The sequence below is a fragment of the Dromaius novaehollandiae genome, chromosome Z, assembly GCF_036370855.1.
Source record: "Dromaius novaehollandiae isolate bDroNov1 chromosome Z, bDroNov1.hap1, whole genome shotgun sequence".
NCBI lineage: Eukaryota > Metazoa > Chordata > Aves > Casuariiformes > Dromaiidae > Dromaius > Dromaius novaehollandiae.
The window spans coordinates 970,488-994,918 of NC_088132.1; the positions used below are offsets into that span (position 1 = coordinate 970,488).

At 43.1% G+C, this 24,431-nt stretch overlaps 1 protein-coding gene across 1 annotated transcript in view; it reads left to right on the forward strand.

Annotated features, from left to right (window-relative positions):
* Positions 1-21,218, forward strand: part of CPLX1 (complexin 1) — a 126,640-nt gene extending 105,422 nt beyond the window's left edge. Inside the window, exon 4 of the mRNA XM_026099389.2 lies at positions 16,817-21,218. Within this exon, the coding sequence (XP_025955174.1) occupies positions 16,817-17,014 (198 nt within the window). The 3' untranslated portion in view covers positions 17,015-21,218. The remainder of the gene's footprint in view (positions 1-16,816) is intronic.
* The last annotated feature ends 3,213 nt before the right edge of the window (positions 21,219-24,431 follow it).

The following is a 24,431-nucleotide window of genomic DNA, read 5'->3' on the forward strand; positions in this document are numbered from 1 at the left end:
CAGGAAGTGGTTGAACAATTTCATGCAAGAGAACTCTATGAAAAGCTATTACATACAACATCTGCATCAATCAAGTTGCAAGCTGTAAGACTGCTACACAGAAGTATCACAGATGCTTACCCTTTTCTTAAACTCCTCTTTCAGCAGCTTTCCCTTGAGCTGGAAAAGTCTTATAGTACTTAAGCTCTAACATTAAGTCGGTATAGGAGCTCTTTCAACATTGCTGTCATTAGAAGAGTATGATTGAATACAACTGTACTGTAAAGTGCTGAACTGCAGCAAGGTAAAGGAATTTGGGCTGGAGTATGCTCAATCACATGCAACAGTATCCCTTCCAGAATGCTTTCTATGTTCCTCCCTGTTCTGCAATGATGTGCTCTGTTCCCTGCCACTTTTGCTTAGAGATAGCACATTCCTGTATCCTCAAGAGCACATGTTAATGTGCTACAAAATGCCAAGGACAACCTCAAGTTCATGATAGGAAGAACCAGCACGTGCACAGAGAAATGAACAGAACATGCCAGAAACAAAATGGCACTTGCAAAGCATTTTTAAAAAATCTACTGTTGCCTTCTAGAGATCTGCCAAGAGATCAGATGCAGATAGCTCAAGTAGTTTATCTGCTGAGACCTGGACTTGAAATAATCAGCCACTAAGGGGTTAGTCCCTGAAATTCATCTGCTTTGGCCTCCAGTCTGCCAAAGTGCTTGTGGTCAATGAGGCAATCCTGAGACTGGTGTGCCCCTGCACGCACAGACCTAGTAACACTGGATGATAATCATTTCTTAGTCTCATGAGTGGCTGGTGAGTTTCCTGTACCCATAGAGAGGACAGGCACATACCTTCATTTGCCAGTTGTCTGCATCTTTTCCATGCTTCGTCCTGGGATACAAACCTGTCCCCTTGTCTTGCAGCAAAATACTCCTCCTCTACAGTAACAGCTGTATTGGATCCTTGTTGAAACACACTCTCAGGCCCACACTAGACAGACCAGGGCTTTTAAAATAAGATGTTGTAATGCATGAGACTATGAAAAGAAAAAAAATGAGCTTTTCACACATGGTAAACAGAGGCCACGCAAAGCAAATAATTGTATCTAATTTAAATGAATGCAGCAGTCTGGTGTGTTATTTGTTCTAGGTTGGTACTTGAAAGGAAAGCTTTTGGCAGAAAAAAAAAGTTACAGGAGGGAGAAAGGAAGAGTATCTTACAGTCCATACCCTGATCTTGTAATATATACACAGAAGTGTACATGATAGAATGTACACACATAGACACAGGTCTGTCTTAGGCATTTATAAATATATATATATGCATAGATATAATGCATTTATAGATCAGATACATACCCATAACATAAATTCTTCTAAGCATATAGAAATGTATGCATTTGTGCATTTCTAAGGTCACTGTTACCAGCTTCTGGGCAGTTTTTCTTGTTAAAAAAAAACAAAATGACCACATTGGAAATGAAAGAAATTACATCCCATGTGTGTCTAGGAACACACTGGCTCTGCATCACTGGATAATGCTTCTGTTCTTCTGGGAATCTTCTGCAGCTTGGCCCCATCTTGGTGACCAAGGGGTAGAACTAAATATGCATGGAAACCCATGTGCAATTGAACTCTAAACTGTCAGTGTGGAATATGTAGCTCTTCTTACCTATTGTCCTGTCTCAACTGGTTTGAAAAATACAAATGAGCCAAATTTTCCTATATTGGAGCCCGAAGTCAGGTTCTGGTGGAGAGATTTTCCAGAGGATCTAGAAGACTTAGGAGCGGAGTACTTATCTCAGGCCCTGTGGTCATGAGTCAGTGTGGTGATTTCAGTCAATCCTCCAGGTGCGTAAAATCAATATTTTGGAGTCGCTCATGCTACGCTCTTCTTCATGAGTCAGGTATTCTCTGCTCAGTCTGGGGATTTCATTTCTGATTACAAGATGGAAATCTTTGCTATTCAGCAGTAATTTAATTCTCTCCACTCCTGAAACTTTCTAAATGTCATCCAAGCTTACTGAGCTTGACCTTTATGTGGCAGGACATTGTTTTTAATGTGGATGCTTACACAAGAGGTAGCAAATTTAGCATATTTGCAAGCGCAAGGAAAAAAGAATTCTGCTGAATTTTCTGCAAATTCACGATATGTGTATTAGGTACCTCTGCCTGTTCTTTCTGATACAGTCTTGCTTCCCAGGGAGGTATGATTTTGTTCACAAATTGCAGTTTGCACCAGCTGAACACGGTAAGAGGAAAGGAATATTTTACCTGCTCAACCTAGCATAGTCCAGTCAGTGCAGCTTCTGTTGAGACCAGTGGAAAGATCTCCTTTGTCTTGAGTTTACTGCAGATTCACAGCATCCTCTGCAGCCATGAACCAAATGGGGCTCTGTTAATGAGGGTTCACTAGCAATACTACTGTTGTTCAAGGCCCATTTTCTGTGTCAAAGGATGTGCATGATTTTAATAATATATTTGGTCTATGCCATGGGGGCTGTCTGGCACTCAGTGAAAGTCAGGGGAGACTCCCTGAGTATCTCAGCTGGTGCTGAGGTCTCTTTACTGAGCTGAGAAGCACAAGAATCAACCGGTCAGCTGCCTTCCAATGTATGTATATCAAAGCTAGGCATATGAGTATGCACCTCAGAAAAAGGAGACCTGTATTTCTTCAGTTAGTGATGTGGAAATGCAGAACAATGGTCTGTGACCTAATGGCCTGAAACATTTTTTCTTGAAAATAAACATATCAAAGAGAAGGAGAGAGGTATTTTTTTATTATTTTTATTTTTTATTTATAGTTGCACAAGTCACATGCAAGGGAGAGGTGTGAAACAGCTTCCATTCAAGGCAAAGTAGAAAGGCTTGCTGACTACAGTGATATTAGATCAGCCCAAGAGAGCTGTGCTATGGTTTATTCATTCTGTCTCTTCTGCTGTCTCTCTTGTGGTGCAGCATAAAAGTAACTTCCATTTCTATTGATTCATATTGCTCTTGGGTGCTGGGAGTAAGCGGTATTCCCATAGGGATGTGTTGCAAACCCACAGCTGACCAGGGTGGAAAAGAGATGGGGGGTCCTTAGGCAAGACATTTCATTGAGGGAGAAGTAGTCACCCTCAGCATCACCTCCTAATCTGAATATCCAGAAGAAAATGCAGATGAGAGGCAGATGAAGATCAAGGAAACAGCCTGGGAAAGGCCTCTCCAGGAGAAAGGACTGAAGCAGAAACTGCTTATGCCTCCTTAGGCTTGTTAACAGGACCCCTTTGCTTCTCAGGTGCCCACTTTCCAGAGTTTTATTGCTTGCGTATCCCTCTCCCTCTCCCTTCCCTAATGCTGCTCCTGTGTCGCTCACACCCAACTGAACTATGTACTTTCGGACAGCAGTTTCCAGACTCTTCCTTGTTCTTTTCTATAATTAATTGGTGATCTTCTGCTGGCACAGTGATGGGGCCCTGATCAGGAGAGCTATGCAGCAGGCCATGTGTGACAAGAGCACTCAAACCAATGTTCTCTGAAGTGAGAGTCAGAGTACAGTGGGTTTCTCTAGTGGTCACCCAGGTTCAGTCTTTCTTCAGCATAGTGTTGCTGTTCATGCCTTTCAGCAGACTGACATGGCTTCATAACAGATGATAATACTCCATAGACATCAGAATAGCATCCAAGACTGACACTACTGGGGATCTGTCCCTTGGAAAGGCTATCATATTTGTAGCTACTGACACTTTTCTTCTGCATCCTTATTAGCACAGAAATAAGGCTGAAGAGAACTATCTGGCTTCATCACCATTTTTGGTCTGCTGGTATTTCTACGTCTCTCTATCCCTCCACCACACCTTGGTTTACCCCTCATCACTGCCTGGACAAGTTTTGCTTCCCACATTACGTGAGGCTTTCCACGGTGCCTGTTTTGGACAGGGCTGTGCAAGTAAGGAGGGAGCTTTGCTGGAAAAGTACCCTCAGCCCTAGAAGCAGTTGTTGTATGACTATCTATCTAATCTATACATCTGTGTCACCTCCAAACACAGTCTTTATGCTAAGCAATCATCCTTTCACTGCTATACGTTCATACACTGCAAACTGCTAAGAGGTCAGCCAAGTCTATGTCCTGACCTCTACTTGTTGCTACCTCAGTTTGCTGAGTGGGCTTTGGAGTGACTGCAGAAACAGCAACAAGCTGCTGTAGGAAGAACTATGAGCAGAAAGGGCTACTCCTTTGCTCCTGGCCTTAGTGTTTCTTCAAGATGGCCAGTGTCTCTGAATACACTGCCAACTGCTATAGTGGTGGAGTTGGAGACTCTAATTGCCAGCTTAGGGTATGCCAGATAATGGAGGCATTTTGTAACACTGGGTAGCAAGCTGAGGCAGGCATAGTTTAGAGAGGACCAATTGTCTGGAGATGTTACTAGACTTACGGTTACATCTGACAAGGCCGAAGACTCTCCAGGGGACCCTGTTCAGAACAAGAAAACATGTACGTGCTGTGACAATCAGGACCACCTCTGCACCCACTACTGGCTATCATAGCGGACTTAGACATCCAGGAGTGATTGCAGTACAGGAAAAATAGCCCTAGAAAGAACGCTCCAATTCAGTGGCTGTAAACAGAGGCAGAAATTGTCAGCACTGTTTTCCCAGCAAGGTGGGAAAGCAGGCATTCAACAGCACAAACCTGCCATCTTATGACAGTACACTGCATCCTGATGGAAGATCTTTGTCATTGTGATTCAAGAGGAATCTGCTGAGCATTGTCATCTGTGTTTCTGCTTTGGACTTGCAAACCACCCTTTTCCTGAGAGCTTTTGGCACAGCTGTGAATTCAAGCCATGAGCGGCAGTCTTTCAACCCTTTCAAAACACTGAAAAAATTTCACAAGCTTCCACAGTGTCAGTGATAAGCTCTGCTTGTCTAGCTGCCCAACAGAATATTAAATAGAAGATATCCCCTGCCTGCATTTCATGACAATTCTAGTAGATCTTTCAGTGAAGCAGAATTAGCAATTACTTGATCAATGAACTACAAAAGCAGCAAGAGAACCCAGGTGTACAGATTCAATTCCTATACAGTCTTCGATATTCCCCAAATTTTGTTGAGTCCCTGAAGTAAGTTCTGACTCCTGTGTCTGCTAGTTCGGTCAATCTTTTCTGTACTCAACATAGCAGAAAATCATGAAGAATCTTTTATTGCAGAGTCTCTCAGATAACTTGAAATCTTTCATGTTGTGGACAAGAAATTGTCTTCCTGTTTTGTGAATTGTCAAAAGCCTTTGTGAAGTCAAAGGAGAAAACATCCACTGCTCTCCCTCATCTACCAGGCTAGTCATCTCATTGTAGAAGTCTACCAGGTTGGTTAAGCATGATTTCAGCTTCGTAAATTCATGCTGACTGCACCCAATAACTTTCATGTCCTTCATGTGGCTGGAAACAGTATCCAGGATGAGTCGTTCCATCACCTTCCCAGGAATCAAGGTGAGGCTGACAAGCCTGTAGTCCCCCAGATCATTATCTTGCTCTTTTTGAACGCAGGGGCAATATTTGCTTTCTTGTAGTCCTCAAGAACCTCCCCCAGCCACCACGACTTTTCAAAGGTAATCAAGAGTGATTATCTTTCAGTCAGGGCATTGCAATGACATCAGCCAACTCTTTGAGCACTCACAGGTGCATCCTGTCAGGGCCCAAGGACTTGTGCATGTCCAGTTTGTTGAAGTGTTCCCTAACCTAATCCTCCTCCACTGAAGATAGTCTTCCTTGCTGCAGACTTCCCCTTTGGTCACAGGGGCCTGGCATTCCTGAGGGCCAGTCTTACCACCACTAAAGACTGAGGAGAAGAAAGCGTTTAGTACCCCTGCTTTTTGTGTGTCCTTTGTCACTAGGGCCCCTGCCTCATTTAGTGGTGGGACCACATTTTCCCTAGCCTTCCTTTTGCTGCTGACGTACTTGTAGCAGCCCTTCTTCTTGCCCTTCTCATCCCTCCCCAGATTCAACTCCAGGTGGGCTTTAGCTGTCCTAACACCACCCGTGTGTGCTCACAGTGTCTCGGTATTCCTGCTGGGTCACATGGCCCTTCTTCCACCTTTTGTACACTTCCTTTTTATGTCTGAGTTTAGTCAGGAGCTCCTTATTCATCCCTGCAGGCCTCCTGCTGCCTTTACTTGATCTCCTGCTCATTGGGATGGACCATTCTTGAGCTTGGAGGTGATCCTTGAATATTGAACATCTGTCCTGGACCCCTCTTCCCTCCAGGGCTGTATCCCATTGGATTCTTCTAAGCAGGTCCCTGAACAGGCCAAAGTCTGCTCTCCTGAAGTCCAGGGTTGTCATCCTGCTTTTTGCCCTGCACTTTCTTCCCAGGATCCTGACCTCCACCAACTTCTGGTGCCTGCAGTCAAGGCTGCTCCTGACTTTCACATCTCCAGTGAGTCCTTCCTGTTTGTAAGTGTGAGGTCCAGCAGAGCTCCACTTCTCAGCAGCTCTTTGATCAGCTTCATTAGGAAGTTGTCATCAAATGCACTCTAGAAACCCCCTGGATTGCTTGTGCCCTGCTGTGTTTTCCCTCCAGCGAATACTGGAGTTGTTAAAGTCCCCCTTGAGGACCAAGGCCTGTGAACATGAGGCTTCTTCCTGTTGTCTGAAGAAGGCCTTATCTACTACTTCTTCCTGATCATGTGGTCTAGAGCATACACCTGCTACAGTGTCACCCATACTGGTCTACCTGCCGGTCCTGACCCATCGCCTCTCAGCTGACCCCTCACCTGTCACCAGGCAGGGCTCCATGCATTACGGCCAGTCTCTCGCATAAAAGGCAACTCCTCCTCCTTGCCTTCCCAGATGGTTGTTCATAAAAAGCCTGCATCTAACCATCACAGCACTCCTGTCACGTGATGTGTCCCACCATGTCTTTGTGATCCCAATGAGATTGCAACCCTGTCAATGCACACAGGCTTCTAATTCCTCCTGTTTGTTCCCTGCGCTGTATGCATTAGTGTACAGAGACTTCAGAGTGGCACCCTGATGAGAACTTTACCGATAATGTGGTCCTGTAGACACTTCTTTATTTAGAAGCATATACTTGGGGCAACTCCACTTTAGCCCTGTTCAGAGTTCCCTCCTGCTCACATCAACTCAGACCCTTTGCTTGCCAACATCATTGGTCACTTCCTTACTTGATCATTGGTCTTTCTCCCTCCCCTGTCATTCTTAGTTTAAAGTCCTCTTTAGAAGGTTGGCTAGCCTGTTGGCAAAGCTACTTTTGCTCCACTTAATCAGGTGGAGCCCATCTCTTCCAAGTGGTCATTGGCCCTCAAATGTCCAGGCAGTTGTCAATCCTTATGGGCATAGAAATTGAAACTCTGCTGGCCAACACCAACTGTGCAACCAATTGTTGACCCACAGGATCTGTTCAGTCCTCCTCAAGCCCTCCCCCAGTCACCAACAGGATTGAGGAGACACCATCTGGGTCTCCATGCCCTTGATCAGTGGCTCTAGAGCCACGTAGCCATGCTTTGCAGACCTGCAAAGTATTGTGGCCCTAACATTAGTGCCCATGTGGAAGAGCAGCAGGGGGTGTCCAGGGGTGGGACAAGTCTTGGCAGCCTCCCCATAGCATCCAAACCTCCCTAGAGGGAAGAGTAGGTTGGCTGACGGGGAGTCTCCCACTACAAATGCTCACTGCTTCCTCCGGGTGCTGCTGTGTGGCTCAGGCTTGGCTGGCACAGATGCCCCATTTGGCAGCACTCCCAGCTCCTCATCAGGTATGAGGGCAATGAAGTAAATGTTAAAAAAAGTAAATGTAGAAGTAAATGCAAATGTAGAAAGTAAAAGTAAATGCAAAAATTACATGAATGAACTTGTGTATACATAAGCAGATGCAGAAATGTTTGGCATGGCTCAGCTTAGCAACCACGGCAGTCCAGTTTTACATGGGGGAGACATAGGAAGTAAAGAGGTTTCTGTAACATCAGCTGGTATGGTAGGTGTATTAGACATCTTACTGCCATCAGACTGTGTCCACATGTCCTATACCATTTCCCAAAAGGAATTTGGTCACCTTATGGAACACGTATCTTGAATGTTAGCTTCTGCTTGTGTAAACTGCAGATTATAATTTAGATAGAATAACAAAACAAACTGCTGAAGAGTGAAGGTCTTTGAAATCATCCTAGGAGAAAACCATTAATTATTCTTTCATTACAAGTGTTAAGATTCCCTGAGATAATCAAATTTCTATTATACTCATTTTAACTTGGTGTAGTTGGGATTTTTGTCCCTGACATGTTGACAAAGTTTGTTTTAATTTCATTGAATTAAATTTAATGTTAGGTGAATTAAACATCATGCCAGCATCTCAGTGTGAAACAAATTTATGCAGAAAACAAACAAGTATAAAGTAGTGGTTCTTCGTACTTAGCTGTTTGAGAAAAATCATAGAATATTGTTTTAATCAGAAGGGACTACTCAGAGCATATAAGCTGATTTGCAAGCGAAGCAAAAAAGATGATCATTTTCCACGCTCTGGAAGGGCTTGCAGCCCTTCTCAGAATGCTCATTCAATTTTGTCAAAAGTGAGGCCACTTTTTTTTCTTTTGCTTTTGTTTTTGAACTAGATTATTTTTTTCCCATTCTCCAAACTCTCACAGTTGTCAAGCTAAATGTCAGTGCTAAACCCTAGCCCTTGCTTTTAATTTGTTTCAGCCCTATATGTGGTCCTGGCAGAAAGTTCCATGTGGTCATGATGGGAAGATCTTAACTGGAGTGATGTTCCCTTTGGTAGTGGAGGGGAAAAATAGCTTGGTACATATAGTTAGGGAAGACTAACAGGAGGGATGAAAGGGAAATCTTTCTGCAGTGCCTGTATCTTTTCAGTTTTCCAAATTTATTTTAAAAACGCATATCAGAAAAATATCAGGTTAGATATGAGGGGAAGTATTCCAATTGTAAATGGTAGTTATGCTCCAGGGAAGGTGAGAAGTCTTCACCAGTGGAGATCTCTGTGAACAGGACTGGTTCAGGTCAAGTTGACCGTTGAGGTGCAAGGATAGGCCAGTCACCTTCTCAGTGCCTTCTCTAACCATACATTTTCATGATTAGCTGATGATCTTTGTTCTTTTTGTGTGTGTTGTGGGTTAGAAGGTGAATGGAATTTAATAGATAGGGCTGAGTAAGAAAAGATAAGGTTTCCCCCAATTGGAGGGGGATCACATGCAAGATAAAGAAAGGGCATTGTAATCTTTAAGGTAGCTCTTAAAAAGCTGAGCTAATTCATAAGATAGTAAAAGGGTGCTTTCTGAGTGAAAGAACAGCAGTATTGCCACTAGTCCGTGGTGAAGACAACCAGTCATGAACAGTTCCCAGCACTGTAGACTGTGCACAGCTGTGTTGCACAATCTCTGCAGGCACTCCTCCAGATCCCACCCACCTGGACCCAGCCAGGGTGGAGGAACTTGGTTAGCAACTGTTACCAACCACGACACATGTTGGTTGGACTGGTCCACCAAGGATGTGCTGTTCCACTACAGGATTACTGCTGAACGGCCTTGCCTGGGTTTATCTTAGCAAAGCATTAAAACATTCACTTGCATCCCACTGCCTACCTTAGGCCTCACATGCATGCTCTAAGTCAACTGGATACTGTGTTAGAGTAATCACAGCACACTGGCCGAGGGAGCATGGTTCTTCCCCTACATCAAAGTCTAAAGCATGAATTTATTTGCCTTCCTTATATTCCCAGCAGCTGATCCTGTGTTTCAAGCTATGTCTGGGTTGCAGGACCACAAGATGTCAGTCCTCAATCCCCACTTGTCCAGGTGTTAGTGAGGAGGAAAATTATGCAGTATTACCATCCGGTGAGGAAAGTAGCTGTGGCTATGTGAAGTATATACCTAGTGATCTTTAATAGTTTTTATAGATCGTAATGTATGATAATTCAAGCATGGCAATAACACATTCAATTCTGTCAGTAATGTATGTTTAAGTTTGGCAGTATGTGATATGATATGCTGATGATACAAAGCTGGGAGGAGTGGCTGAGATGCCAGAGGGCTGTGCTGCCATTCAGAGGGACCTCTCTCTCAGGCTAGAGAGATGGGCAGAGGGGAACATCATGAAGTTCAACTAAGGAAAGCGTGGAGTCCTGCACCTGTGGAGGAATAACTCCACAGACCAGTGCAAGCTGGAGGCTGACCTGCTGGAGAGCAGCTCTGCAGAGAAAGATGTGGGACGAAGGATGTTGTCCTGGTGGACAACAAGTTGACCATGAGACATCAATGTGCCCTTGAAGTCAAGAAGGCCAGCGCTATCCTGGGCTGCATGAGGAAGAGCATTGCCAGCAGGTCGAAGGAGGTGATCCTTCCCCTCTGCTCAGTCCTCGTGAGGGCACATCTGGAGTGCTGGGTCCAGTGCTTGGGTCCCTAGGACAAGAGAGATATGGAGCTACTGGAGCGAGTCCAGTGGAGGGCTACCAAGATGATGAAGGAACTGGAACATCTCTCATCTGAGGAAAGGCTGGGAGAGCTAGACTTGTTCAGCCTGGAGAAGAGAAGACTGAGGGGGGATCTTACCAATATATATAAATATCTGAAGGGAGAATGTCAAGAGGGTGGGGCCAGACTATTGTCAGTAGTGCCCAGTGACAGGACAAGAGGCAACAAACACAGACTGAAACCCAAGAAGCTCCTTCTGAATATGAGGAAAAAATTCTTCATTGTGAGGGTGACTGAACAGTGGAACAGATTGCCTAGAGAAGCTGTAGAGTCTCCATCCTTGGAGATGTTCAAAAGCTGTCTGAACACAATCCTCGGTAACGTGCTTTAGGTGACCTTGCTTGAGCAGAGGTTTGGACCAGCTGGTCTCCAGAGGTACCTTCCAACCTCAACTATACTGTGATTCTGTGATTTTGTTGAACTATGATAATTGGCATTGAGCGTCCATATATACCTTCACAGCATATAGTCATGGCAAATATTAGCAGCAAAATGTTATGGTTATGATAAGCACTCCCAGATCCCTGGGCTTTGTTAACCCACTAAGGTGAGCAAGAGCTCTCTCTTGGCCTTTTGAGTCCCCACTCAAGGGCAGGACTCCTGCCTGGCATGTCAATGGTGACAATGTCCACCTTGGCAGCAATTTATTTTCAGATATGGTCTTCCTCTACACTCACCCTCTTGCCAGGTCCCCCCTACAGCCTTTGAGTTGTTTTTTTTCTTGCCCTCAAGACTCCATGACCATGGCTTTCTGTACTTCTTCAGCTTCTTCAGATAGATTGCTTATTGTTCTACTGAGTCAGTTCCAAATTTGACCCAAAGATAACTGGTCACTTTGTCCTTCATTGCTGCTGTCTTCTGGGGGACTCAGTTCCAAGACTGACCCAGAGATAACTGGTCACTTCTTCAGCTGTCTCAACTGTGATGTTACTGCATTATCCATCCTATGGCCTGGCTATTTGATAGACAGATATGTTTGTGTTCAGAGAGCAATCATTAGCTTGCATTTGTCTACTTAGCTATGCTAAGTATATTTGTGGTGGTTTGCCATTTCAGCTGCAGGCTCACCTTGGCTCAACACTCCCCTTTTTTGCTGTCACTCTTACTGCCATTAGAGTTTGATTAAAATATCCTCTTATACCAGGTCAGGCAGTGTATGTCAGCACCCATCTGCTTTATGCACCTGCTTCTGCTTCCTATGGAAACCGGGAGAAATAAGCAAAGGAAAGATATGGCAAGGAGGTTGATGGGAGCCGTATTAGTCGTGTCTTTTCCTGGCATGGAGTCAGTGACTGCTGATGCATCAAGCACCATTGTATCTTTCTCCCACTCTTTCCACCTGATGACTGAGGAGTCCAGGCCACCTTGGGCCTTCTATGGGTACACACAGCAAGTGCACACACAGCTGCTTCAGGAGGAGCACAGAGAAGCAAGAGGTGATCTGTGGCCCGAGATTGCTCTAAACCAAACCACTGGTCATTTTTCAGCTGTGCAAAATGGCTGTGTAAGTCCAAGTGCCCCTGGTGATGCCCTTCACAGAAATGGATTCACTTCTAGCAGCAGGCATCAGCTGGCAGGTGGGAGCAGCTTCTCTGAGTTATAGTGAAGTCTGGGAGGTGAAATCTCTCTGCAGTGTTCTTCCACCATCAACAGCATACACACTTTGCTTATTGCAGCCCTGCTTGCATTTGGTCTAACTAAGCAAAGGGGGTCAGGCAACGGGAGTCTGTGTGTGTGTGTGTGTGTGTGTGGGGGGGGGTATTTAACCTAAGCAGTAACAGTGGGAAAAGAGTACAGGAGAAGAAAAACAATATTTGGGGGGTTGTATCCCTGTTGCCAGCTAAGCAACAAATATCAGATAGCTTCTTGGTTGCCTAGATGAGGGGAGAGAGGAGCACACCTACAGGGTAAATTCTTATCCCAGGGTAGGTCCCTGAGGCAGAGCAGATGAATTACTTCTTCTCTGGCTAAAGGAAACTCACCTATTCTAGATTACAAACTCTTTGAGAGCTGAAGTGGTGTGCAAGGACTCCCACACTTAGGCTAGATGTTAGAAGGGCATTTCTAAGCTTCAAAGGAGAAAAGAGCTGGGCTGTCCTCACTGATAAAAGCAGAGGGTATAAATGACCCGTCTGAATTCAGGATAGAACTTGTTCAGTCCTGAGTGGACTACATAGCGGGGGGGCTTGACAGCTTGAAAATGTAGTCCGTTCCTACCAGACCCATTCTTATCCATCTGTGTATGACAAAGTAGAATGGAAATTAGGAATAACATGGTAGGAGAGAATCATTTGCCACATCTGGAGACTTTCTATACAAGCTGTAACTCAAAGACTTGAATAGTGTGAAAATACATAATGTGTTTGGATGAAATTATCTAACAATTGGCAATAGACATACTTCCACAAGTACAGCAATAGCTATCAGTAGGTTACATGCTGTATATTTGTTTATTGTCACATATTCCACAACTGATATGTTGAAATGTGTGTGTGGTTTGCATTCATTCATTAAATTAGAGAGGTAGGCGGTACAATTTACATATCTCTTCTAGAGTACTAGGAAAGAATATCATATTCTCCTCATGGAAATACAGCAATCCACTCATCAGTATTTCACTGGCATGTGAGTCAGCGCAACACAGTTCTCACACAACCAACATAGTACTGACTTGAGGTGGTTCACATACGTCATTATCTTGCTGGATTATGCCCACAATTCTACATCACTAACTATGTGATGAAATAATTAGTCAATACTTTTGAGGCTGGACTAAGACAAAACACACAGATGAAATTGTTCCCATCCTTCTTTTGGAGGTACTGCAGTATTTTCTCATCCTCAGGAAAACCAGAGCACCAAAACAGTTCGTTTTTTTGGTTATTTTTATTTTCTTTAAAGTTATTTGTTCACTTCAGCTAAGATATTTCATTTGAAGACTCCAACATGCTTTTTCTAATTTTTTCCTGTTTCATTCTAGGGTTTTCATTCCTACGATTGGATTTACTTTGAAACAATTTCAAACCTGAAAAGAGTGATTTTATTCACCTACCATCATGTTACATTTTAATTAATGAAAAGCATTAAAAATACTGCCAAGTTTGAAGGACAATATTGATTAATCAAAAATAATCCTTTCTCATAAATGATAATACTGAATAAGCAAAAGTGATTCTTTCTCATAAAAAAATGCTTTTGATGAAATGTCATCTTTCTCCAAGAGAAGAATATTTTTGTCCAAAACAAACTCCTGTCTGGGTAGTATGTGTGATAGATGGCCAATGGCTTGTTTCTTCTTGTTGCAGTGTTACTGCCACCAAGAATCATAGTGTCTCTCCCTGATAGAACGATCTGGTCCCATGCTGTTGTCATTTGCTCACATGTGGTGGGCTAACCTATGGTCTCTAGTTTTTTGATGCCCAAACTGTATCTCCACCTGTAAATTTCTGGTTCGATGAATGGCAGATGGAATTAAATTATCTGATGCTTTTGGAGAAAGTTGTGAGCCAGAACAAGTGGCTTAGAGCCACTTTGCCACAAGAGCTACCAAAGAATTTAATTTCAAAGGCATGTGCCAAAATAAATGCTTAAACCTTTCTGCAAACAGGATCAGGAAAGAGAGGTGGGGGATGCGGATCCTACCCTGAATCAAGAAGAAAGAGTTTCAGAACTTGGCATTTGTGCCAGTAAGTTGGCACAATAGGATCTAGTTTTTCTTAATGACTTTTAAAGTGAAAAAAATCTCATTGCAGCCTATCCATTGCCCCGTACTACATTTGTTCCATCAGACTGGCTGTGCCTCATAAGAAGGTCTGTCTAGCTCAGTGTCCTCACCCTTAGTGCAGTCAGAGACATAAGAATAGGCTGACGAGTACAGTGCTCATTCCTTCCTGTGATGTTCAAGCTGCCCTTCATCCCAGTGCACAGCAGCACTTGAGTGATTCTTTTTTCCTTCCACAGTTCCCTAAAGCCAATCTACTTGTCCAGTAAGTTCTTGATCTGGAAGATCAACTTGTTGTGAGCTGACACCTGCTTTTAGATGGAGGATTTGAAAGCATGCAGAGGACCTGTGTGCCACTCTGATTTGTGTTGTCTCCATTCCTGCTCTTCTCCTCCAACTGGCAAGGCAAAGTCAAGCCCGTAGGTAAATTGCAGTGGGAAAAACTTAGGGATTTTTGTCTGTGACTTCAGAGGGAGAGTGAGTAGGTGGGCCAGCCCTCCTAGGCACTATCCAGCCTTGCCATGCAAGTCATTTTGCCTGCAATGCTGGCTGGTCCCACCATGGGAGCTTCTCTTCGGTGTCCAGCTCTGTGACTGCAAGTCAGTCAAATGCTTCCTTTGCCTCAGATCTGAACTGAGACATCATTTGTCTTAAATATCTTTCCCAGAAAATCAGTCATGAGCAGCATCCACTGGGCATAAAGATGACAGAACAAATGTCCTTAATGACTTTTTCGGCTTGTAAGAAATGACTTTAGAGAACTGGGTTTTTTGAAGTTACTGGGTTCATCCTTGCAGGTGGTCATCCTAAATCTGAATGATGATGGAGAAAGGAAGCAAAAATATTTTCTTCACTCAGAAATATTTAGGAGTTTCTTGCAAAACCCGAGAGCCCTTTTGAAACCAGAAAGTTGTGACAACGTGGCAAGGTATTTTTTGCTTTCCTGGTAAATAATTTGGGCTTTTCATAATGGAAGAAACAAACAAACAAAAATCATGAAAAGAACATCTAGTTCATGTCTATTCAGCAACACTGTACTAATGATACTGAGAAAATAGCTAGTACTTTGCACCAGCATAATCCTTTGATCTTTTCTGAAATGGTATGTAATTTTCTTTTTGAAAATACTTATTCCTGCAAAGTGTTTTGCTGGCCTTTACAGGCATTTAGGTTAGTTACTTCATGGTTCCGAGGCACTGAGAGCAATTTTAATTCCATTTGGTACTTTAATTAAAATGCAGGCACAAATAAAGGAATGGCTCTTACACAACAATGATTTCAAAGTTGATAGATGCGTCATACTACAGCAAACCTGAATGTCTTTCATCTTCATCCCAAAGATCTTCTCTCTGCCTGCTGCCTCCCTAATGCAGCTGAAGGAAAGTGATTATAAGTAGTAAAGAGAGTATCTTACAGGTATTCTTGTTGCTGTAGAGTTATATGTGACAGATTGACTTTTTTTTTAGCATATATAATGACAACCTCCAAAATATCTGTGTGCAAATTGCTGGAAATAGCAGCAACAATGGAGAATTACGAAGTGTAGGCAAGCTGAGGATTGAGTGGGTTGGTAGTGCAGATATTTTGCTTTGTGATGCCTTGAAACTAGAAGTTGGAAAGAAAGTCCTGGTCATTTTGGAAGCTGGGATACTGCAGCACTTCTCCCCCAGGTCGATTCACTCAGGCAAATCTTTACTTCTCTATTAAATCTAAGGTTCTGAATATAAAACCACAAAATGAGATTCTGGCTAATCATGTAAACTCTTAGTTGCATGACTTTAATTCTCAGTGGGAGTAACAAATCTCAGTTTTCCATTCCACTTGCAGGCTTAAGAATGTTTCTCTTCAGGCAGTATGAGTCAGCTTTACCCCCAGAAGTGCAAAATTTGATGTGTGAATAGAGTTTCTCATGAAGGTTTTATTTTTACTGAGAGGTCTTTCTGTCCCATTTATACCAGAGGAACAGAGTAAAACATCCCCCACATGTGAAAGTCTAAAACTATGTCATTTTCACTGCAGTCTGTCAGTCTGTCAGTCCTGTTCTGTTTGCTTGCTTTCATTACTACTTAGTTTTTTCCTGAATTTTGCCACATCCATGACCCTTCGCTATAAAATCCTATAGATGCAATTTCAAAATCATTGCTAATGATGGACTTGAGTGTCAAATTTTTTAGCAGAAAAGAGGAGGATTGGTACTAGTAAAATATGACCCCCAAAATTTATTAGAACAGAGCATGTATTGCCTGTGCTAGATGTGTGGCTGTATTGTCCCAGATTTGCTCCTTTGCTTGTTCCTGAGTGATCTGAGCATAAGACCATCTTGTCTTGCGAGAGCTGCCAGCCCACTGGGCTATATTTAGAGGGAGCTGTTAGGGGGTTATTAATTTTGGTCTCTGTGAATAAGAGCAAAAGCATGCTTTTAACAATGATGTGCATATTGCAGAACATAAGGGACCGTAAGTGTGCTTGTCAGGGCTGGGATGTTGCTCTCATCCTCATGGGAGAGTTCAGGATTGCTTAGCAGTGTGGATTGCGGCAGGCTTTGCCCTGCCTGCAGTAAATGCCCGTGTGCAACGGCTGGTGTCGCCGCCCTCCTGACAGACACTGTGCTCTCTTTCCCTGCAGTACGGGATAAAGAAGAAGGAAGAGAGAGAAGCAGAGGCTCAGGCTGCACTGGAAGCTAATGCCGAAGGGAGTCTGACTCGCCCAAAGAAGGCGATCCCCCCTGGCTGTGGCGAGGAGGAGGAAGAGGAGGAGGAGAGCATTCTGGACACAGTCATCAAATACCTACCAGGGCCCCTGCAGGACATGTTCAAGAAGTAATCACTGCAGATTGTCAGACTGGCACAAACAGTACCGCAACGAATTTCTCGTTTGCCCAATGGGGATATACAACCTTGCCATCCATCACGCAGCCCTCCCCACCTCTGCCTTCTGCCGCTCACTAGGACGTCCCTCCGCTTCCCATGCCCCTCCAGCTGCCTCTCTCCCTTCCCTCCACCCAAGACTCATCCAGTACCTTTTTTGTAAATAGTCACATCCAGTAGACGCCTCTGAATGGATGTAAGGATTATAAAGCTGCAATCTACACAACTTTTATTATAAGCCATAGTACTATGTATGTTAAATAAGCAACTGTACATTAAGCAGAAAAAAGGAACAGCCTCACATGTGTTTCCATCCAAAGCAGGAAGGAGTGTTCACTAAGAGTGAACAGTGGCCTCTTTAATTTTCCTTAATTATATTTTTATTATTAATATTGATAATAATTATTAGTTATTATTATTAATGTTCTTGTTGATTGGGCCACCCTAGTCATGTGCTGTTGAGCACATCTCCCCTTAGAAGAGATGTCTCAGTTCTCCCATGGAAACAGAGCTTTTTCATTTTAATTCCATTACTGGCATAACTAAGAGATCATTTGGGAGCTAAACCATACATGACTTCTGTCTCTGATGTCACTGAGAGCTGTGAAAGAGCTGAGTCATCTGCCCTCAGTTGCTGGTAGAAGTTAAATGCCTCAGAATCTAAGCAAGAGTCATATTGCTTTGGGAATTAGCCATACCCTTAACTTGAAAGAGCAGATTTGGGTCTGACGGCTGCCATCCTGAGAGCAGGAGCCATGGTGGGTGTGTGGTGCTCTGGTAGAGCACTTACCTGTCCCTTCGAAGACAACAACCCAGCAGCCCTTTGGCACGGCTAGCTGCTCTCAGTAGCCAGCCAGCCTTCCTCTTTCTGCCCAATGCCATATTCAGCAATGCCATTCCCAGCGGTGCTTGTAGGAGAGACATCTGGGCTCCTGCATACTGTTGCTGCTGCGTCCTGCTCCTCTGTGCTCCTGCAGTGTGTGGGCAAGATGGGTGGGCTGAGAGTTGGACATGGCCCTGGAGATGGAGAACTCCTGAGTTCACCTTCTCTTTCTCATGGTAAATTCCTCCGGTGCCTTGGGGAGGTTAATTATTTTTCTGTCTCAGTTTCTCCAGCTGTAAAATATAGGTGTTAATCCATGTCTACTGTAAAAGGATAATGTGAGGGTGAATTACAAAATGCTTCTGTAGTGCTGTACAGGAGCTAAGTAATACTATAAGAGTTTGTGGCATCCCTCAATACTGGTAAGCCAGGAGGAAATCGCACTCTGACCATTATCTTGAAGCCTTTCCGAGACACAGGTTTAGAGGGTTTCCCAGTAGAGAACTTGCCGATATTGAGGAACTGTACAAGAAAAGACAAATTCCACTGGAGATGTTGACTAGCTCGTGCACACACAAAAACACAGACACACTCACTCTTATATATAGGCAGACTTATTTTGGACACAGCTCCCTCATCATCAAGTATCTGATCTGTCATCTAAAGAACTGATCTTGGAGCCTTTGCACTCTGCTAGGTCTCTACAGTAGCTGGTGTGGGAGCATTACACTATCTTGGTCTTATAATCCTGTTGGAGAATCAGAGTTTGCCTGGCAGACGTAGCTTTGCCTGTCCCTGTTATGGGAACAATAAAGTTCCCTAGGTATCTGGAACATATTTGGCATCAAATACACATTTTTCATTCACAACAGAAAGGAAAGCAATCACAGATGATAAATTATGTACCTAAAATTAAGAATTTTACGTCGGTGGAATTTGTTTGATGTACTTGCTCTGCAAAACTGAAGTTAGGCAAGTATCTAAGCATTTTCTTGAATCAGAAATTTAAAAAGATGCCTACCATCTTTTTAGGTAAGAAGCAGCAGTCTGCATCATATTTAAGGCAGTGAGCTTGTGAATTCTGTGCCTCTTATCAGCATCTCCCACAGTAGGGAAAAATTTTGATAAAAAAGAAGAAATATATTTTATCCTCTTTCACCCAACTGTTATTCAGGTACGACAGTCCTTGCTAGTTCCCAGCTGGCTTTAACCATCAGTTTCCATGAACCCGAGGCAGAGGCTGAATGAACTGAATGACCTTCTACAGCTCAGAGCCAGTTGATAAACATTCAGATTATTTCAGTTTGGACTGACAAGCAAGACACATCCAATTCATGTGCAAGCTGCCAAGGGCTTCCCAGGGGAAAAAGCAGGCATGTTTTACTTTTTCAGATACTGTCAATGTCCCCCCCCCCCAAACTTTCATTTAAAGCAGGGTAAGTGTCTCCCCCTAAGACTTTCATGACCCAGAGCACTCTTTACCTCTATATCAATTCTTGGGGATATCACAGCAGTGTTAAGCAATTTAGCGTTTTCTAGGGAGAGTGTCCTGTTCACTCCATGTAAATTCAGCAGCCACCAACTTGAGCCCATTTAAAGTAGACCTCAAAGAACTGGAAAATCTCTTCCTGCCACAAAGGCAACAGCTCTTTTTGATGTTCTGCCAGGGAGAGAACTAATCCAATACCCCTGTAAACTAAAAGACAGATGGCCTGGCCTTTTGCTCCAGCCACTCACTGGTGCTGGTCTCCTAGCCTAGGTCACAGCAGCACAACAACACTGATGCCTTCTGAAATGCTCCAGTTTCAGTCTCCTGTGTTGCCCCATGAGTAAGCAGGATCAGCAGAAATATGTTCCTGCTAAAAGGAGTATATCCATCCATATCTGCCTCTGGCCTTGCCCTGGAGAACTCTACAAGCAAGTGAGCAAAGGTGCCTGCAGAGTCTGCAGGGGATGAGGCCATTCTGCTTGGCTTTGCCCTTTCTCTATCCCTTACTTTTCTCTCTTTCCCTTGCCATGACCACGGACTCCTTTCTTCATCCAGCCAAACACCACTTCAGAGCTCGGGGGGGGAGGGGAGAGGGGGGAGCTGACAGCTGATGACTTCCTTTTCAATTTTACCTTTTTCTTTTAATGAAGAAACATGGCAGAAGATGCACCACATGCCCTGAGCAGGTGTTGCTTGTTTTTCCTCCCCAACCTTTTGGCACCTCGCATGGGTTATGGGCCTGTCTCCAGGTTCTTCCTCATGCTCCAAGTGCCTCAGCTGCTTCGGAGGCAGTCAGCGCAGGCATGCTGCCCTCCCTGCTCTGCTCTGGCATGGGGTGCCCAGCACCCTCGTCATGGGTGTGGACCTTCCCCTCCACCAGCACCCAGACACAGGTCACAGCACTTGCACAAGACCAAAGAGGAGCCTGGTTTGTTGTTTGGATTCTGATTATCCCTTTGTCTTTCCATGCCATTGTTTTATTTGCATCTCCAGTCTGTTCAATCTCAGGTAATGAAGTCTTCTGTTTTTTTTTGTTGTTTTTCTAATTGTTTTTTATTTACACAGAAAAGTGGGTGGCTAGACACTGCAGCCATTTTCCTTCACAGCTCCAGGACCTCTCCGGTTAGGAAAAAGAAAAAAAATCAAAAGCCTACACCTTTTGTAGGGCAAATAATTTAATTTGACATTGACCTTTGTGAACTTACATCTGTCTTTAGAGAAAGCCATATGAAATCAGACTGCAATATTAATTATGAATGCTACTCTGTGTTAAAAACAAATAAAACAAGTGACTAGACCATGTGCTAAATCACTTTGGAGTTCTTCTGTCTATGTTTCTATCACCACGTGTTGGCTTAGATCCTTTCCAACCCCTTTCCTTTGTCAAGAAAGACTATACCAATGCTGCTGAATACATCTTTTTGACAAGCTTACCGTGCAAGCAAAGGCGTTGTTAGAAATGAGCTGTTGTGACCTCAACGTAATGTCTTATGTATCTGAAACTTGTCTGTATCTGTTTGAATATATGTTATCAAGATACTGTTCCTTTGTGTGCTGAGTTAGTAAAATGTTTCAGTAACTGTCTTTAAAAAATTGCTTGTTTCTCTCTTTCTCTCACACACACAGAGCAAAACTCAACCTAGAAATGCATTTTCTAATAGAAATGCTCCTCAGCTTTCTTTAAGATGCATGCAGTACCATCCAAGAAGGCAGACAATTTAAAGTAGAGACTTTGTGAATGTAAATTTTATTTGTAATTTGCCTGCTGCTTTTTCCTGCATGATGTGGGTAAATGATATGATGTTCTTTTAAAATGGAATCACAGCCAAAATAAAGTGATCTCATACATTTTTTGCAATGCTTTCCTGTGAAATTCCTCCCAGGCTACACTGGGAAATGAAAGTAATGTTGTTGGTATACAGATAGGATGTTGACGGAATTGAGGAGAAGCATGGACATTATTTGGATAGATATGCTCATTTTTTTCACTTGTCAAAAATACTGATGTAAATGTCACACCTACAGGTGATTACCATAAATTTTAAATATGGTTTTAATATTATGAATTAGTTTTCCTTAAGGAGAACAGCATTCCTTTAAACGAGACACAGGCATGCCTGATTTTATACACAGTTTAGTGAGAACATGTTTGAATCTTAAACAAAAAAGGTGAAGGAGGTTATCTGCAGTGCCATCAAATATATCTGTGGATCCAGGTCTTGTGATATACACAAAACTCATGGCAGGGCATCAGCCAGTTGTACACAGTAGGGCTACTTTTACATGCTCAAAGACAGCTTAGAAGCCAACACATTCAGCATAACAGCATTGCATCAGTTACAAAAAGAAAGAAAGATGCTTCCTGTATATGAAACACTGGCACTCTTTCCTCTAGGAAAACTCTTCATTTTGCATGGGCAAGATGGGTAGATTGTTCCTGGGAACCAGCTTCTGCTTTTTTATTAAAAAGATATATACAGGATGATAATTGCAGTGGCTATGTTCGTGCAGTCTACCTTTTTGCCTCTTTAAAAGTACACTTTGTCTGGTAAAAAGTTCTCCAGAGAGGAACCAGGACAAAAACAACAACAACAACAACAACAACAACAACAACAACAAAAAAAAAACCCAGCAGGTACATCTTGAGCACTTCTGGCAAAAAAGTACTTCATTTACGGAGATTCTCTTAGTGATCCATTTCTCTCAGACACTGGTCCTAGGATGCAATGATCAGCCTTTTGCAAGCTCCCAGCCCTCACTGACAGCGATGAGTGCACAAACAACATGCTTGGGCCGGATGTCCAATTTTTAAATGGAAAAAGCTGGGTGCAATGACACCCACCATTCATTGGTTGTCCTCAGTGATTCCATGTCAGTGGCTTCATTTCTGAATGGAAAGAGCTGGATTCAATGACACCTACCACTGGCTGGTGGTCCTGAGCACTTCTATCTCAATTTTCTTTCTAAGGTAGCATGGGGGATCTGGGCCTCATAAAGTTTTCTTTGAACATGGGACTTGAATGAGGGCTACTGTACAAAGCTGACACAATGCCATTCTGTGTGTTGGCATCCCAGGAGGTGTATGGCAAGCCTCAATAGCCCAGATGGCAAAAATCTTAACTAGGGTTTTTAAGTCTGCTCTCCAACTGACCCCTCCCTCCTCCCATCATGAAAAACAGGGTTACACCTACCTTGTGATATTCCTTGTCAAAGGCAGTTCTGCTACAGCCTGTCTCTAGTGATTTTGCAGATGGTTTGAGACAAGTGCTGAAAGTACAACTAAAAAAGACAAATGGCTGGAGTGTGTGATCTCCAGCAACTATGCTTTCTTGAGCCTTCAGCATTTAGAGGGAAGCTCTTTGCAGATTTCTGTTAGAACTCGGGGTGGCAACATTTCTTTCATTTGAGATTTTCTTTCCTCCAAGACTCTATTTTTCCATTAGAGGGTCAGGTCTAGCAGTGTATTGGCAAGCTCAAGTCAATAACTGTAGCAGCTGAGCATTTTGGAGTTGGAAAAGGGCTTCTATAAAGCTTACATGTTGAAATGTTTTAGCTGGGCTACAAGAGGTTTAGATATGAGCAGGCAACCACTGCCTGACTAGAAATGTACTTTGGTTTTATACAGTTTGTAATCAAAAATATTTTAAAATTTACAGAAAATGGAACATCATGTTTCCGATTTGTCAGCTACTAGTCTAAGAAGAAGCCAAGCCCAAGAGAAAGCCAGGCGGCTTGGGAAAGGAGAATGTGTACTGACATAGCATAAAAGCAATAAGCCTTCATTATGTTCTGCTTCAGCTTTCACTTGATCACTGCTGAAAATGGCCAGAGTATGTATACAGTCACTTTAAACTTTATTATCTAAGCCATCATTCTGAGTCTCAGACCTGACCTAATCTGGTTTCATCGCCTGATAATCTCTATATTTTCTGCATGCAGGGACCAAATATCTAATAGCTGGCTTTTAAACCGTGGAAAATGGAGATGCTTTTCCAGGTTTCCATAATTCATCAACAGCTGAATAGATGGTTGTCAGTTATCCCTTCTTTAGTCACAAAGAGTCCTCTTTTTTGTGAAGACCAAGCATGGCAAATCACAGACCTTCGGGTGCATAAGTTTACAAATAAATCAATATTGTCTCTGTGAAAAATATCTTGTAGCTGGAACTCATATGGGAGACCCGAGGATTAAAATTAAAATTTCCATTGCAATTTTTTTATAACAAGTATTTGAAAATATTCTAGCATGTCTATTCCTGTTTGTGGACAGTCAGGTTATAGATTGAAAGCCTTTCTCATTTAGATGATTAAATAGACAGCTGGGTTTCGGTGTGCTAAATAGGGAGGAGAAATAAGGCATGCAGAGATTTTTCATGTAATTTTAGAGTATGTCATTAGGAAGCTTTAACACCTACCTAAAAACAAGACCCTTCAAACCCAAAGGAACTGCAGCCACTCTCAGTGTGGAAAACAGCCAGACTAGCTTAATAGTCACTGACAAAAAGAGGAAAAATAAAAGGTCCTCTATTCAGTTAAAATCACGGGCTGGCAGATGGTGATTGCCCATGTTGGATTTTTTTTTAGGTCAGCTCAACCACAGCTCTATGCCACATTTGGGGGGAAAAAGTCAGAGTAAAATATTTTAGTGGAAATTTCCTAGGTAGGCTATAAGAGTTTTCTTACTCACTGAGGCTGGGAGAGAGACCTCTGCAGGGTCATCACAGTTGTGCAGAAAAAATGGGCTATAGAGCAAGAGACATACCCATGCAGTGTATGGGGACAAAATAATGTCCAGTTATTGAAGGGAAAGAAGCTAGAAATACAGAGCTTTGTGCCTCATTTTCCCCCAGCTGTAAAATGAGGATAATGATACTGACCCTCTTTGCGCTCTCCCTATGGGAAACACTGCAAGATTATGTATGTCATTTACATACACAGCCTTCTCTGAGGACTTTTGCAACCTGTATGTTAACAATATCCCAGAAATGTATATCAGAAAGACTCTTAGGAATGATGAGATGAAACAAATAAAAAAGATGTGACTTACTAAAAGTTGCTGGAG